The following is a 17,670-nucleotide window of genomic DNA, read 5'->3' as shown; positions in this document are numbered from 1 at the left end:
ATGTGTGATATTAATTTTTAAGCCACTGGAATTGTATGTAATTAAGTGATTTTTTTTTTACTAGTAATGCACAATTAATTTACATAAAATTATTTAAGTTAATTTTCCCGGGGCAACACATTGGTATGTACGGGTAATTTAAGCACGATATAAAAATAAAATGGTTAAAATCCACACCAGTCAAAGATAATGCAATAATTACCATAGAGACGACATTTCCCAGCTCCAATATCCGGTTAATTATCATAAGGTTGAAAATGACACTCGCAGTGAGAACGTAGGTTATGTAAACAAGTTGGTGGAAATGTTATAGGAACTTTATTGTTTACGCAAGAAGCTGAACAAGTAAAATAAATCGAGTCTCTAGAATACAAATGTGTTCAATTTCAAGCCTCGTTTCATTTTCAATTAATGATAGGAGTTTGCGTGTTACAGTAACAGCTGTTTCAATGCGTTCTTTAAAATCTTGTTAAATGCACAAATAATTTGCAATTGTCAGCATAAGCATCGACCAAAAGAAAGTCTTTATTTAGACATGCGTTATAATTAGAAACCAAAACGTTGCAATTTACCAGGTCCACAAAGGAGCGTTGTTACATTCGAATGTTTCGTTGAGCCAGACAGATAAACAATTAAATGGAGACATATTGCAGATTAACCAACATACGGCCAATGTAATTTAATGATTTACATATTAAACCTTAATGTGACGACCATAGGTACAGAGAAGAAAAATACGAAACCATTAAAACAATATGAATTCCTCTTTTTAAGAAAACATTGGATGCACGTGTATTAGTGGCATTATAAGATATACACTTAAATATCCTTAGGTATGTTCATTTATAATCACCGATCTAAAATACGTCACGGTTGTGCACGGTAACTGTTCATATGGCATGTACTTGTACAAACATTGTATGCGTAAGTACATGCAGATAATTGACAAAAGCACTGCAACATAATGTACTTCCGACAGCTAAAACAATACTTAGTATTACGATATTAGCAATGGTGTAACCTACAATGGAGGTGTTAACCTAAAACGATCAAAATAATATTATTAACCAGGTTTTCCTTAGGAAAAAACTGGTTATTAGATTGGCGAATGCGGGCGGGCTGGCTGGCTGGCTGGCGGGCTGGCGGAACAAGCTTGTCCGGGCCATAACTATGTCGTTCATTGTCAGATTTTAAAATCATTTGGCACATTTGTTCACCATCATTGGACGGTGTGTCGCGCGAAATAATTACGTCGATATCTCCAAGGTCAAGGTCACACTTTGAGTTCAAAGGTCAAAAATGGCCATAAATGAGCTTGTCCGAGCCATAACTATGTCGTTCATTGTCAGATTTTAAAATCATTTGGCACATTTGTTCACCATCATTGGGCGGTGTGTCGCGCGAAATAATTACGTCGATATCTCCAAGGTCAAGGTCACACTTAGAGTTCAAAGGTCAAAAATGGCCATAAATGTCCCTTGAGATATAACCTTCATATTTGGTATGCATGTGTATATGGACAAGGCCTTTCCATACGCACCACAATTTTGACCCCTGTGACCTTGACCTTGAAGTAGGGGTCTGCGTTAGGTTTCAAAATCTGCGTTTAGGTTTCGAAAAATGCTCTTAACTTCTATGTCCCTTGAGATATAACCTTTATATTTGGTATGCATGTGTATATGGACAACGCCTTTCCATACGCACACAAATATTGACCGTCCGTCCGTCCGTGTGTCCGTCCGAAAACTTTAACGTTGCTCATAACTTTTGCAATATTAAAGATAGCAACTTGATATTTGCCATGCATGTGTATCTTATGAAGCTGCACATTTTTAGTGGTGAAAGGTCAAGGTCATCCTTCATGGTCAAAGGTCAAAAAAAATAAATTCATGTGCATATCTCCAATGTCAAGGTCGCCACGACTAAAAATAGATTTTAAAACAAACTTACAAATGGGGTTAATTTTCTTTGTTCATTTCAAAAGTTCAGTTTGAGTTGTCTCCCTTTATCTGATTTTTTTTCACAATGAAAACCTGGTTTTGTGACAATTTTGTCCCTTGTTAAACCATAATTTATCCAAATGGCGTAAATGATTTCATTAATCTACTTCTTATAGAACATGAACAAGTGGTTTTCTATATTAAGTTCGCTTGCATTGAATACTTTATAAGGATACCGAAACAGAAGTTTTAAGCTCAATATTTATTCAATCAAAGCAAAGATATAGTAACAAAGTAACACAATAACACAATATGGTCTCGACCATAATCAATTGTTAAGATATTATAATACATAAAAAAAGGACATCCGTAAAGCTTATGGATGCTCCCCAATGATGGGTTGTCGATATAATGGTTAATTTTGTGGAGGAAAAAACGTGTGACATTTAGAAAATATATTATTAGACTCTTGTGACCTTGATCCCAGTGACGTCAAACCTCATCAAAAGGTAGAGGTCCATGCAAGGTACCTACATGCCAAATATGTAAGATCTCGGTAAAATATTGAAGAAAATATGAGAAACTAAGAAAAGTGTGACGGAAGGAAGTACGGAAGTACAAACTGGCACTATATGCTCCCCATATTGTGTAAAAGATATATATAAAAAATGGGGAGCATAAACAGTATAAATTAACCCGCTACCCGGTTTTTGTCAAATCCGGGGCGACAATCTTACAGCTAATTTATGTGCATGAGGATTGACATATTATAAGACAGCGAAAACCCGATTAACGTAAGAATGTGTTATTGCAAATAACGAAAGCGTATTTCTTTTTAATAAGCACAAATGATTAAGTGGCTAATGCGAGACTATATATTATTCATTAGAAAGGCATCTAAGTGCGCATAAAAAGTATAATTTGAAATGAATAAAGGATACATACTTGAACCATAGCCTACTGCTGTCAACAACAGCCAAAATGTCTTCAAGAAATCAGTATAACGGAATTTATATATCTGATTACATACATATAGAAACGTGTTCATAGATTATAAAGCATGCAAATCAGAAAAAATAACACATATCATAGTACACGTTCAAGAATGCGCTTCTCTTACGTAACCACGGCAGTTTGGCTTGTTGTTTACCAATATTTCTGTTTAGTCTAAGTAAACAATCGACATAATCAGTTATCATTAACAATTCCGTAAGAGATAATCGTATAACAGCAACTTTCACACAATTATGGACGCATAGTTCATCGCGAGTTTAACATCCTTCAACAAATTTATGCATGGCCTCCTTGAATTCCTCCTCGTCCACCATACGGTCACCTGCAAAAGAGGCATCACGTGATAACCAAGCAAAAATGCATGGCGTATTCCGGAGATACGTGTATCATTTAAAGTTCAATGTCGCCGTGATGTAATGGATATTGTCTCCGCGTAGCGACCGGGAGGTCACGGGTTCGATCCCTATTGTGGGAGGTGTTCTTTAGATCTACCCCGACCGGGAGGTCACGGGTTCGATCTCCATTGTGGGAGTGTTCTTTAGATCTACCCCAAGTACTGGTTCTAGTCCCAGGAAACGGACTCGATAGTGTTTCAGTTATGTAGTAAGTACTTTCTATGCAATCGAGCTTAAATAAATCGGTTTAAACAAATTTAAAATCGCCCACAGTCCAAAAGTATCTAAAAAAAATCAACTAAAACTCCTTGATGTAGGTATATTAATATTATAGAAGCTTGTGAAGAGTGAGCTCCTTTAAAGCATGCCTTCATTAGTGAAGACTTTTGAGTAAATCCGCATTGAAGTAATTGTACCAAATATATTTGTATATTTAATGCATGTGCTTTAAGTGGTGTCCCAGATTGCCTGTAGAGTCCGCACAGGCTTATCAAGGACGACACTTGCCGCCTAAACTTGATTTTCGTCAAGAATAGTCTTTTGTTAAAAGAAAATACAATTAACGCGGAAATGTCCCTGATAAACATGTGCGGACTGCACAGGCTAATCTGGGACGACACTATTCGCACACGCATTAAACCCATTTTTCACAGAGCGCGACCCAATATATAAATTGAAACTTCAGCTGCCTCAGCAGAAGATAAATATTATAATAGCATCTGGCCAAATAGCAATTGAAAACAAGAAATGTGTTTGTCAGGAACACATCTCCCCTTCTGTGCCGCTTTTTTTTACCTTTGACCTTGAAGGATGACCTTGAACTTGACCTTCACCACTCAAAATGTGCGGCTCCATGAGATACACATGCATGCCAAGTATCAAGTTGCTATCTTCAATATTGCAAAAGTATTCATAAAATTAGCGATTTTGGCCACATATATTTGACCTCTGACCTTGAAGGATGACCTTGACCTTTCACCACTCAAAATGTGCAGCTCCATGAGATACATATGCATACCAAATATCAAGTTGCTATCTTCAATATTGCAAAAGTTATTGCAAATGTTAAAGTTGGCGCAAACCAACAGACCAACCAACAGACAGGGCAAAAACAATATGTCCCCCACTATAGTGGGTGGGGGACATAAAAACAATATGTCCCCCACTATAGTGGGTGGGGGACATAAAAACAAACAATAGCCTAACAGTATGACATAAGACACATTTGATAGACGCGAAACACAAATGCATATCAGCCACACAGTCATGAAAACATCTGGGGCCACCGCTCTGAACCGGACAACTCACGGCAAATTAAACTACATAATGGTCAAACCAGAGCAACAGGCATTAACTGATTGAGGCACGATAAAATTAAACTTACAAAACGTACCAACCACATCTCGCCCTTTTATTAAAACGCTTTAGAGTCAAAACATCATTATTAAATGTTAAGATCATCTTCATGCATTTTCAGTACTAAGTACTAAGCAGCAGTAATGGTCGTAAAAGGTCTGAAAACATACGGGTATGTATACTTAATTTAAGCCATATACATGGCATTTCTTACATTTTGTTAAAGCAAACATCTTTAATTAAACTTCAATTCAATAGTAACTAGAAATGGCGCGGCAGATGCCGACGCGTATCCCCACGCCGCATGTTTGACCCAGGGGCGCCCCAGGGTTGGTAATGGGGCCATGCATAGTTGAGATGACCGTATAATACGGTAAAACAGAAGTTCAGTATCAATCAGAAGTGAATCGGTGTAGAAATGAAGAAATTATAGTAAAAGACAATTTTGTGTGGGTGTGGCCTATGTGGGTGGGGCGTCTCAGGGTTGGTAATGGGACCATGCATAGTTGAGATTGACCGTAATCAATTTGAAGTAAATCGGTGCAGAAATGAAAAAGTTAATGTAAACTAACATAACAAATGAGTGAAATTATCTGACCCCGCTCCGCCCCAACCCCCATAACTTTTGACCCAGGTCAGATCAAATAACATGTGTAAGTTTCAAGGTTCTAGTGCTTATAGTGTAGGAGGAGATAGTGGCCAGGACGGTCGGACAGATGGACGGACGGACGGCGGAGATATAACCAAAATATCCTCACGCTTTTCAGAAAGCGTGGGGATAATAAGTTAAATAACGAAATAAATTAACTAGTCGGCCATGACGTAATACAAACTCGCACTGTATTGACGCCGGACGGCGACCTGATGACGTCCTAATTTTAAAGGCTAAGATATTTAAAGATACATGTTCATCATAAAAATATATTGCTCGAATATGTCCAACAATTGTGTAACACAAAAAAAGAGATGAATTTCGAGTATGTAAAGAAAACATAAAAATAAATAAACAATACTGAAGTTAAAATTGACAATCTTCCATGTTGTGATATAGTAAATGGACTGCGGCTTTGTTATAATCGTTTGTCGAGCTTAACACTGACCAGTTAAAGGACATATAGATTGCTTTATGCAATATATGTACAGGATATATTATGGTATATCAAAATGAAAGCAGAGCTGAAATAGTGAACATGGGTGTATTATTAAATATACGTGAAATATTTCTATGCGACCGACCTGTGTAACACGTGTTACATTGTGTACGAGTGTTTACGGTGTATATTAGCCTCGCTCTGTGAAAAGGGGGTTTATTGCATGTGCGTACACTTTCCGCCTGAACAGGATTATTGCAAAGAGGAGTCTTCCTTTAAACGAAAAAAGAATTTACAAGCGGAAAGTTTCGACGCTTGTTAGTCTGTGCTTACTGGACAGGCTAATCGGAGACGAAAAGTTACGCAAATGCATTAAACCCCCTTTTCATAGAGCTACTTATGAGGTTGAATTATAAACCAGATTAACTCACCGGATTCGTCAAGTGCTTCAGCCAATTTTTGTGTTTTTTCGCCTTCTCCAAAAATCGCTTCGAACTCGACCAATGTTATCACGCCATCTCCGTTTGCATCGTAAATGTTGAAATCGCACGGGTTCGCTTGAATCATCACTTTGAAACGCTCCATCCCCCCCTGCAATGTTCAATGTTTTAACAGGTTTATATGAACACACGCACACAATTTGATTGAATGATCACTCAGTAAAGCAATATCTTTGTAAATAACAGTTTTGATTTATAAATTTTTTCCTTCGGTTAGTTACTTTTAACAACGGACTTATACAGAAATAAGTTCGAAATTATATAAAGATAAAACGCACATGTAAAATGTGTATTTCGTTATATGCGGATATATGATTGGCTTTATGAAATATTGTTTTGCACTAAGACTCATTCGTTAAACAGGAGTGCCAAACTGTCACAAGATTAGCCCGTTTTAAGGCTTTGGACAACTTGATAACTTTACAATGACCCATATTTGAACTTGACTTTCATACAGAGACACAACTTCTGACAAAGTTCTACTTCAATTAGAGAGCGGACACCATGCTAAATGCTTGAAATGCACTAAGTGACCTCGTGACCTAGTTTTAAACCTGGCATGACCCATATTTGAACTTGACCTACATGAAGATATTGTCAAGACACAAAGACATAACTTCTGACCAATAAAAAAATTGATTGAAAAGATCGGATGAAAACTACTTCAATAAGAGAGCGAACACCGTGCTAAATGCTTGAAATGGTTTAAGTGACCCTGTGACCTAGTTTTTGACCCGGCATGACCCATATTCGAACTTGACCTTGATATTGTCTAGATACAACTTCTGACCAAGTGTGGTGAAGATCTGATAAATTAGAATTTGAATTAGAGAGCGGACACTGCTGTGGACGCCGCCCGCCCCCCCCCCCCGCCCGCTCGCCGCCAATGTGAAACAATACGTCCCGTTTTTTTGTAAACGGGCGTATAAAAAAAACACAATATCATTACTATACAAATGTCTTCAATTGTACAAAATCCTTTCTTACAATATTCGACTGTGTCTGGACTTTCTTTCCGAGTCATGTCTCGCAGACACTAATTTACACAAGGCACCAAAGCTTGTTTTTACTGTTTTGACATCATTGACTAAGTCGGACCGCCTAGCTCAGTTACTAGAGCGCTTTACTACAGATCCGAGGATTGCTGGTTCGATCCCCGGCGCGAATGGTGTGATTAGTTTCACTTCTTTATAATATCCTTTCTACGGCTTATCACACCTTAACTTTATTTCAAGTTGGACAGTTGTAAGTTACTTTTATGTGTACTTTAAACTGGGAGACTAGATATCGTAGGAAAATGCGAGCATGTTATCTGATCGCTGTGATTCAACTGAAATACTGTATAAAACGGCGAAAATCCTAATTCACAAACAAACATAATTGACCAAAACATAACTTAGTCTTAACATACATCAGCGCTTCCTCTTTTCCACCAACCCCTGTGTTTGCCGACATCAAAAGCCAGCATGCCAGCATCGATAACAGTCCCAAACCAACGTCGAGAGTGATCTAGTTGTCCGATGTCCTCGTTCGTTCTGACATCCAAGCCCAAAGCATTTCTCTCACACATGACGCATGATGTAAGGGCAATCGCCAGAATCAGCACGTACAGCATCTTTGTCCTGCAAATCATTCAAATATATACACATTTACTGAATAGTATTACTTCTGCTTAGATATACGTATATGCCAGGGGATTATTCTTAAGGTCGTGTAAAGACGATTACACTCTAAGCGTTTTTATACGATGTTAGCTCATGTTATCATTCATAATGGAGTGTACTCCAGTATGTACGGCTTCATTCGGGAAAGTTTGTTTTATTTTGGTTTACGTTGGAAATGATCTTTTCTTTTTAGATTATATTGGGTAAGTATAATTAGTTTCGTTTTGAAAGCTGTCTGTTCAAAAAGTGAGATATGATACCGTTACATTAATAATATGGAAAAAAAAACGTTGGGATGCGCTTTATAAAACTCTGAACAAACCTTTAATTTTATACGTGAAACAGTATTTTTCTTTCAAATTAGACATGAGGAAGCAGGTCTGGATCTGATTGTAATCGTGTTATGATAATTACGTTCTACTTAATTGGAATATACGCACATATTGCGATAGTAATACAATTATGAAATTGTATTTTATAGTAATATTTTGTTTCGCATTGCATTATGCACAGATGCGCATGTGTACATATCCTTTGTGATCATAAGAATGTAAACATAGTAATGAACAAGAGCACTGCATAACGGGATGCCAACGCTCGGCTGCGGGTGCAGCTTTTAATAAATGAAAGCTTGTCTTAGAGGTCACAGTGACCTTGACCTTTAACCAAGTGAGCCAAAAATGGATGTGGCGACTAGAACTTATCATGAAGCATCTACATATGAAGCTTAATAGTTGTAGCTGGAAGCACTTTGATTTAAGAGCCAATGTAAAGGGTTAAGCAAGACGGACATCAAACTCTGGACGGCGGACGACAAGCTGGCTATGACAATACCTCTGGTTTTCTCCGAAAACAGCCGAGCTAATAATTGCAAATGTCAGGATGGAGAATCAAAATGCATTTCGTATCAACAAAAACATACAATTTTCTCTTTGATTCGGAAACAAATGAGGTGAAGATCGGATGAAAACTACTTCAATTAGAGAGCGGACAGCATGCTAAATGCTTCAAATGCACTAAGTAACCTCGTGACCTCGTTTTTGACCAGGCATGGCCCATATTCGAACTTATCCTACATATCATCTAGACACAACTTCTGACCAAATTAAGTTAAGATCGGATGAAAACTACTTCAAATAGAGAGCGGGCACCATGCTAAATGCTTGAAATGCACTAAGTAACCTCGTGACCTCGTTTTTGACCCGGCATGACCCATATTCGCACTTTACCTACATATCATCGTGACACAACTTCTGACCAATTTAGGTGAAGATCGGATGCAAACTACTTCAAATAGAGAGCGGGCACCATGCTAAATGCTTGAAATGCACTAAGTAACCTCATGACCTAGTTTTTGAACCGGCATGACCCATATTTGAACTTGACCTACATATCATCTAGACACAACTTCTGACCAATTTTGGTGAAGATCTGGTTAAAACTACTTCAATTAGAGAGCGGACACCATGCTTAAGCCTTAAAATGCACAAAGTGACCCCATGACCTAGTTTTTGACCCAGCATGACCCATATTCGAACTTGACCTAGATATTGTCTAGACACAACTTCTGACCAAGTTTGGTGAAGATCGGATGAAAACTATTTGAATTAGAGAGCGGACACTGCTGTGGACGCCGCCTGCCGCCCGCCAAGGGTGAAACTATAATACGTCCCGTTTTTAAAAACGGAAGTATAAAAATAATAGACCTGGCCACTGTCTAAAAATTTATGCAAGTTATATATGATATGTAAAATTAAACATTAAAACATTCCCCAAAACGATCAAATTTGTTTAAATTCAACAAGTGCATTTTCTTAGTACATAAATAAGTTCTTTAAAAAGCTCCCATATGATAACAGGTCTATGAAAAGATGTTAATCTTTTAAGACCAGTTTGTGCGACCTTTAATGTTTTCTGCGTCGGTTGCCTTTCTTTAATAATTTAATGTAACTCCTTTTAAAAGTAAAGCAATATATGTTTTGTAACAAACAAAAGCATTACGGACACTTTTTAAAATGGTCTGAAGTGGATGAGGTAATGTTAACGAATTATTCCTTATATTAGCATACATACAAAGTTTGGAACAATATGCACAACTAAAATAACATACTTTAGTGAAACCTGAACATATTCTAATTAAATCTTTAAACAAGAAATGTGTTTGCCGGAAACACTTATGTCCTCTTCTGTGCCGCTTTGAAGCTATATATTTGACCTTTGACCTTGAAGGATGACCTATCACTACTCAAAATATGCAGCTCCAAGAGATACACATGCATGCCGAATATAAAGTTGCTATCTTCAATATTGCAAAAATTATGGCAAAATGTTAAAGTTGGAGCAAACAAACGAACAAACCAACAGACAGACCAACAGACAGGGCAAACACAATATGTCCCCCACAATAGTGGTGGGGACCTATATTTTTCACCTGTAAACCTTTTTCTTCTTGGTCGTTCAAATTCCTCTTTTCCTTATTGTATTCATAAATCCACCGACACCAGCTGGAACATACACCACTGTAGAACATAGTGTTAATCGAGTATTCTTACATAGAACACACTAGATACACTGAAAAAGGATACTTTTGTAAGAAAAAGTGTTCGCAACTTGAGTTAACAAAATAGTATGACAAAAGTATGGTTGCCCAGAAAAGACAAATACAAGTTTGATTGAAACATTTTGGAAACTGTAAAACACCACTCTAACAAACACATTTATATATAGCATTATATACATTAATATACTCATACATTTTAAGGGATGTTATTTAAATATTTTCAATATTTCTGTTTATTTAATTAAAACAATTTTAAATAGTTATTTCTGGCCCACCATACTTTTACAAGTGTACTATTTTTTACTCTTAGTTGTTTACTCGTTTTTTTTTTACAAAAAGGATCATTTTTTAGTGTTTCTAGTGCGTTATAATTTATAATACTCCAACATTATCTTCTACAGTGGTGTAGGTTCCGGCTGGTGTCAGTGGATTTATGAATAAAAAGAAAATAAGGACTTAAAACCACACACCTTGAAATGAAGTACCTGTTAATACATATACATGCAAATTGAAAGTGTAAAAATTGTCGTTAAATCTATAGCCTAGTAAGTAAGTATTTTTTTTTTTTTAATTTTAAAACCGAAGGTAGGATTTCTATACGTATTCGTCCATTTCGGCAAACGCGATTATTTTTAAGTTATAAAGCGCAAAACGACGGATTTCTACCTTGCAACCACCAGATATATTTTAATTGACATAGATAAAATTAAATCTATAGCATAGTTAGCAAGTAATTTATTATTTTTCAAACGTTACGTTTTTAAAACCGAAAGTAGGATATATTTTTTTAGACGTATACGTCCATTTTCGACAAACGCGAATTTTTTTTTAAGTTTTAAAGCGCAAATGAGACGGATTTCTACCTTGTTAACAGATATATTATAATTGGCATAGATAAAATATGTTTCTTATTTATACTTAAATTTTTATGTATTTCATTTCAGGGTGTGTTGCTTTAATGGCCCAAGAAGAGAGTTGTTTATGCGGTGAAAACATGTGATTATTCATTCTTTTTGAATGATTTTATTAGAACGAGTTCATTTGTCACTGAAGTATATATTATTGTAAATGTCAATATTGTTCCTTACTTAATATAGAATGTTAATATAAGGAATTTTTTTTTAACATTTTAACATTACCCCACCCACTTCTGACCATTTTCAGGAAGTGACGTGTCCTTACACGACATGTTCTCCATACTTATTTTCTCCTTCACTTCGTTCGTCCGAAAATAAATAATTTGCTTACTAGCAAACAAGTGACAACAAACATTACAATAAACACCAAATGTAGAAGGCGGTCCGCTTTTATTGTTGCCGTTTTACCAACAGGATTTGTGTAAGTAGACAAGTACATTTACAGGTCATTCAAAACCCAGGGACAAAAAAAACATTTTTAACTATTTAAAACATGTTGTCACACAAACAAAGCATAACATTTAAAGAAACTCCAAAATACACATTATTTTTTAAACTAGGATTTATATCAAAATCAACATGACTCGCCCAGGAACAAACAGATAAAACCCCCTTTTCGAATGTCTAGAGAAAAAGCTGTGGAAACCTGTGCCAGTTTGTCAAATGTCAGCTTGCCGAGTATTGGGCCACACCAATACTATCAAATAGAAAAAATACACTGTCATAAACATGCCAATCCAACAGCATATTTCTATATAAAAAATGTACATTGAAGCCTGAAGTAATTGGGCCACACCCATACTATCAAATAGAAAAAAATACACTGTCATAAACACGCCAATCCAACAGCACAATTCTATATGAAAAATGTACATTGAAACCTGAAGTAATACTAATATTCTCAAACAAAAAATGAGTATAATAATAACTGTTACAAATATATTGAACCACAACGTGCGTTCTCTCCTGAAAGCGGACCTCGAATGTCGCTATACCCGCCAAAACTCACGAAAACCCCGTGCATTAGTAAACACACATTTTTATTGAACGAAAAGAATAGCAATTAATTCGTATTTTACAAAATTAAACGATACCATTTATAAGCAAAACAATAAAACAATCACGCTTTACCTTTGGTTTGAATACGCGTTGACGTTGGCTGTTGAATAACTTAGACCTCTCGTCGAAGCAGAAGTATCGGTGGCTGTACACCTCCTTTCCATTTCCTTCTCCAGCGTCTGAATTTATAGCAGAATGCCCGATGAAATCGAGGATTTTACCCGCGTAAACGCCAACGTAATTGCATCGGATTGGTTGGTAAGATTATCCCCAGGTACGTCAGACATATCATAAGGAAAACCTCGATTTCAGCCAATGAAATTAATTGATTTAAACGGAGAATAAGAATGTAAAAGGGTAGTTGGATAAAGGCGGTCATTTAGCACGTATCTCGACTCAACGCACGAGTAAATCATGCCCAGTTTTTCAAATACAAAAGCAAAATGACAGTATAGTTATGAAAAAAGTACAGCGATCAGAACGATGAGATGCCGGATGCATCTTAAAGAAAACACGGTTCCAGCAGTAGTGAGCTAGACATAAGCTTTAAATCTAATAACAACACTAACATACAGGAGAATAAAATAACGCAGAAAAAGAAGGGGAACCAAATTTAAATCAGAAAACGAAAGGTGAAATATTTTAAACGGACATATTTGAAACTGACTAAAAACGCACTAGCAGACAAAACTACAAAACTAGAAAACTTGTTCTCCAGAAAAGATTTAAGCTTTAATCAAACTAAGAACGAGCCTGAAATCAGTAGAAAATAGAATCGTAATTATGAAAGGAAAATAATTTGAAAATGAAATGGAAAATAACAAACTCAAAGAAAAAGTCACACTGCTAGAAAAACAAGTTGAACAAACCCGTTAACAAGCAAAAACAGATTTAATTAACATTCAAGAATATGTTCATTATCATTCTGATTAACTTTATTCCACAAAATAACACAACCGAAGAAATAATGTCCGTATATTTGGTATATCGGAAGAAGCATAATCTACACAAAGTGGTCAAACATCACGCGAATAGTCTGCAACTACAACACAGAAAGTAGTAGCACAATTAAACCAGACAATCGAAGGGCTCAATTTTCAAGTCGGCGACATTGATATATCACATCGGTTAGGCAAGGTCAAGGACGGATATACAAGGCCGATTATTGTTAAATTTGTGGCGAGAAATAAACGGAATATCTTAATGACCAAGATAAAGCAGGTTCAAGGATATAACATTTACAATAACAAAGACTGTACAAACATCAATCTAAAGGTACTGATGACAATGAAAAGGACATTGCCTGAAAATGAAGCTGTTTGGTTGTGGGACGGAAAAAAATTCAACAAATCAATGAAGAGTGTAGTCCGGCTAATTCCTACGAAGAGTACAAACATTGGATGGGAGCAGACTAGCCGAAGCTGATTTATAGGTTTTATAGCATAACATAAATAACCTTTTCTTTCATTGAACACTTTCTCACGAACGCATGCGTAAACCACGATTCCTTGTGTTTTAAACCTGTATCGACACAGTGGTATGTTAATATTTCATTTACACGCAGTTTTGTTTCGGCACATTCAATAACACTTTTAGAGCCGCGTTATGGGAAAATGGGTCTTAAGGAGTTCCGGCCAGCGTAGCTCAAGCCCAGCGTGCGCAATATCGCAATATATTTGGCCAGGCGCTACGCTGTCCGCTATAAAATCATGACAGGCTTCGTGGGTCTCATTATGTATCTTCTTCCAAACAGTGCGATGCACAGGCTGGGCTGTAGCTACGCTGGTCGCATATGGTATAAGACCGATTTTCGCATTACGCGAGTCTTAAAAAATCTAATTATGCCTTGGTAACGGAATATCTTACCACAATACTTTTCGATATATAAAAGTCAAACTGTGTTATTAATAGCAAGCTGGCAAAATTCGGTAGCTTTTTCAGGCTTTCATGAACGATTCCCAGGTAGGCTGAGCCTGTACGACAAACATTAATTTTATAGTTATATCGTTAAACGATTTCCCCTCAATCATGGCACTTTACTTTTTCGGTAGTGTTTGTTCTCTCACAATGCAAATACTTGTCATTTACCCATAAGTTTTCATTAATTTAACTAAAATTCGTGTGATTCTATATCTTGAACGCAGTACTTTGCTATCCATGTTTATCAATAATCCATTTTGTCCTTCTATGACGATTTATTGACTCAGTACTGATCCTGAAATTCTGTGAGATCGATTTGAAAGCGTAATTGTAACTTGGCCAACATTTGTGTTTAAGTGTATGAACCTGCAGACAAGAGTCCGGAACACCATATACTGAATGGAATATTCGAATGTATTCTTTCGCGTAGACTGGCGGGTAATTTCCACAATGTTTTATAGGCTGTTGGTAATCTTCATTTAAGGTGAAAAGCCACTGCAAATTTGCCGTCTCAAAAGTAACATGTTTAATTTATTAGCACCGCCGTCTGAGATGAGCCACTCATGCGAAAAGATGCCTTATGCGGCTAGGGAAGCTGATGACCAGTCTGTGCAGTTGGAAAGTCTGGTCAGATGCTACCATGTCCGCTTGAACTCAAACAATGTCAATGGTTTCATTCGTGGACATGGAAGCTCCTAAGTCTTGAACTACACTGGCAACACGTGACATTAGACCCCTTTTCACGTGACGCGGAATATATTGAAGTTCGCTAGTATCACAAATATTCTTAATATTTGAAGTTGATACGATTAAGTCATGTGGTTGTGATGAGTGTTCGCTCATGTCTTGTTCAATCTATAAACACTAGGTAATTCCCGCAATAATCGGTATTTCAATTATAAAAAAACCCAGTAAAAACTAAATATTATAATCATGACAAGATCATGTTTTAATAAGATTATATTTCATTTTGAACTCGATAGTATTAACATTTTATTTTATTCTATTTTCCTATTATTGTCAGGTATTCAACAGACCGGCGAATGAGCAAAATGAGTTAAACAAGATACCTTGATAGAATTTCACATTACTCACACACTTGGTTGACCGCTTTACTGTTGACTCAAATTAACCGCGCCTATGTTTGCTTTATTTCATTGTTTTTTTTCTCTCTGCACATCAGATAAGACGGGTTTAGGGGCCTCTTTACATTCTATTCTTCATTGTCCGTATAGAGCCACGGAACTATATCGCTGCTTTTAGTATTATGTTCTTTCATTACTTAATATGGAATCAATATGACTCAAGTTTCAACCTTTTCAATGATTATTGAATGTGTAAATTATTTTCATTACGTTGTTTCGAGCTTGTTGCTGTCACAATATATTTGAACAAACATTTATTATAACTATGTATTTGTGCGAATAGTAAATTTTAAATATTGCAAAGGAATTAACATTATCATCAGGAAAAATGCAATCGCGGTAAGAACTAGAGTTGTGTTTAACCTATCTGCCTGCAGTTACTTGTAATTTGTATCTGAGCCTCGCTCTGGGAAAACGAGGCTTATTGTGATTGCGTTAATGTGCGTAAAGTGTCGCACCAGATAAGCCTGTGCAATCTGTACAGGCAAATCAGCGACGACATTTTCTGCATACACTAGATTTTGGCTAAGAAGAGACTTATTGAAACCAAATTTACCATAGCGGAGAGTAGTAATCCAGGACGATATTTTACGCACATGCATTTAGCCCCATTTTGCCAGAGCGAGGCTGATTTGCTTTGGTTAAAATATCATATAGCAATTTGTTATGCTGTTTACCAATGATTTAAATTTCATTTAAATAAACAGCAGATAATAACACAGTAATTTGTTTACTACTAAACTGTCCTGCTGAAAAGCCAAATAAATAGATTGGGTCATGTGTGGTGCGTAAAAATTCGTTGAAAATATATCTTTTGCAATATAATTGACAATAATTCTGTCAATTTCGTTGACGCTATCTGTCTGTCTGTCTTTCTACCTGCCTGCCTGACATCTCTCTCTCTCTCTCTCTCTCTCTCTCTCTCTCTCTCTCTCTCTCTCTCTTCTCTCTCTCTCTCCTCTCTCTCTCCTGCTCTGCTTGCTATGCTCTGCTCTCTCCTCTCTCTCTTGTTCGTCTGTCTGTGTCTCTCTTCTCTCTGTATGTCTGTCTGTCTGCTCTATCTGTTTCTGTCCTCTCTCTCCTTCTCTCTCTCTCTCTCTCTCCTATCTCTCTATCTCTCTCTCTCTCTCTCTCTCTCTGTCTGTCTCTATCTCTCTCCTCTCTCTCTCTCTATCTCTACTCTCTCTCTATCTCTCCTCTCTCGCTCTCTATCTCTCTCTCTCTCTCTCTACTCTCTCTCTCTTCTCTCTACTCACTCTCTTCTCTCTCATGTGTGTCTGTCCTGTCCTGTTGTGGTCTGTCTGTCTGTCTGTCTGTTCTGTCTGTCTGTCTCTTCTCTCCTCTCTCTCTTCTCTCATCTCTCTCTCTCTCTCTCTCTCTCTCTCTCTCTTCTTCTCTCTCTCTCTCTCTCTCTCTCTCTCTCTCTCTCTCTCTCTCTCTCTCTCTCTCTCTCTTGAATTTATTTGCCGTAGCTTTCGACCTCTCGGTCTTCTTAAGCGGCATTTATTTGTGAAGTATATTCCCGAGCATATCATGTTTAGCGTAAGTGACATTATATTGTTGAACGTTACATTGCGCGGCAATTTTATTAGTCTTTTGTGTTCAGTCCATATGGTTTGAACGTCCTCAGTTTGCGCTTCCAAAGTTGCTCGATGGTCTTCCGGTACTTTCGGATCCATTAAATGTTTCTAGTCCCATGACCCGGAAGTCCGCGACGCTGTCGCCGTTTGTGCAAAATTGCTCGGCAACAGGGTCTTTGCGTCGAGTCCGTATCCGGGACAGATTAAGGAGATGTCGTTGGTACAGGGTATCTCCCGTTTCCCCTACATATACAAAGTTATATATATAATAACCATTCACCCTGTTGTTTATGTTTGTTTTAGAAAGACAGAGATTGAAGTCATCGCTTGAAGACTCTTCCACTATTGAAAACGTTTAATCCACTATACAAAGACAAGTGTAAAAGCTATTATTTAACAGAAATGAGGACATGTTCGATTACCGCAGTATTTACATGGTTAAGTTTCCTTGTCGCATTGCTGACGTCAGTTGGGATGACAGCAACAACTACAAATACTACAGGAGATCTAACAACAACTGAAATAACTG

At 37.0% G+C, this 17,670-nt stretch overlaps 1 protein-coding gene across 1 annotated transcript; it reads right to left on the bottom strand.

Moving 5' to 3' along the window:
* Positions 1-2,183: 2,183 nt before the first annotated feature.
* Positions 2,184-12,728, bottom strand: LOC127879858 (uncharacterized). The gene is made up of 4 exons (XM_052426930.1): positions 12,569-12,728; positions 7,708-7,918; positions 6,228-6,387; positions 2,184-3,276 (listed from the first exon to the last, which is right to left on the bottom strand). The coding sequence occupies exons 1-4, from the start codon at positions 12,658-12,660 to the stop codon at positions 3,212-3,214; spliced, it is 528 nt and encodes a 175-aa protein (XP_052282890.1). The 5' UTR covers positions 12,661-12,728; the 3' UTR covers positions 2,184-3,211.
* Positions 12,729-17,670: the final 4,942 nt, after the last annotated feature.

The sequence above is a fragment of the Dreissena polymorpha genome, chromosome 4 (assembly GCF_020536995.1).
Source record: "Dreissena polymorpha isolate Duluth1 chromosome 4, UMN_Dpol_1.0, whole genome shotgun sequence".
NCBI classification, from domain to species: domain Eukaryota; kingdom Metazoa; phylum Mollusca; class Bivalvia; order Myida; family Dreissenidae; genus Dreissena; species Dreissena polymorpha.
The sequence above is the reverse complement of the archived record's forward strand: the minus strand, read 5'-3'. Positions and strand labels throughout refer to the sequence as shown.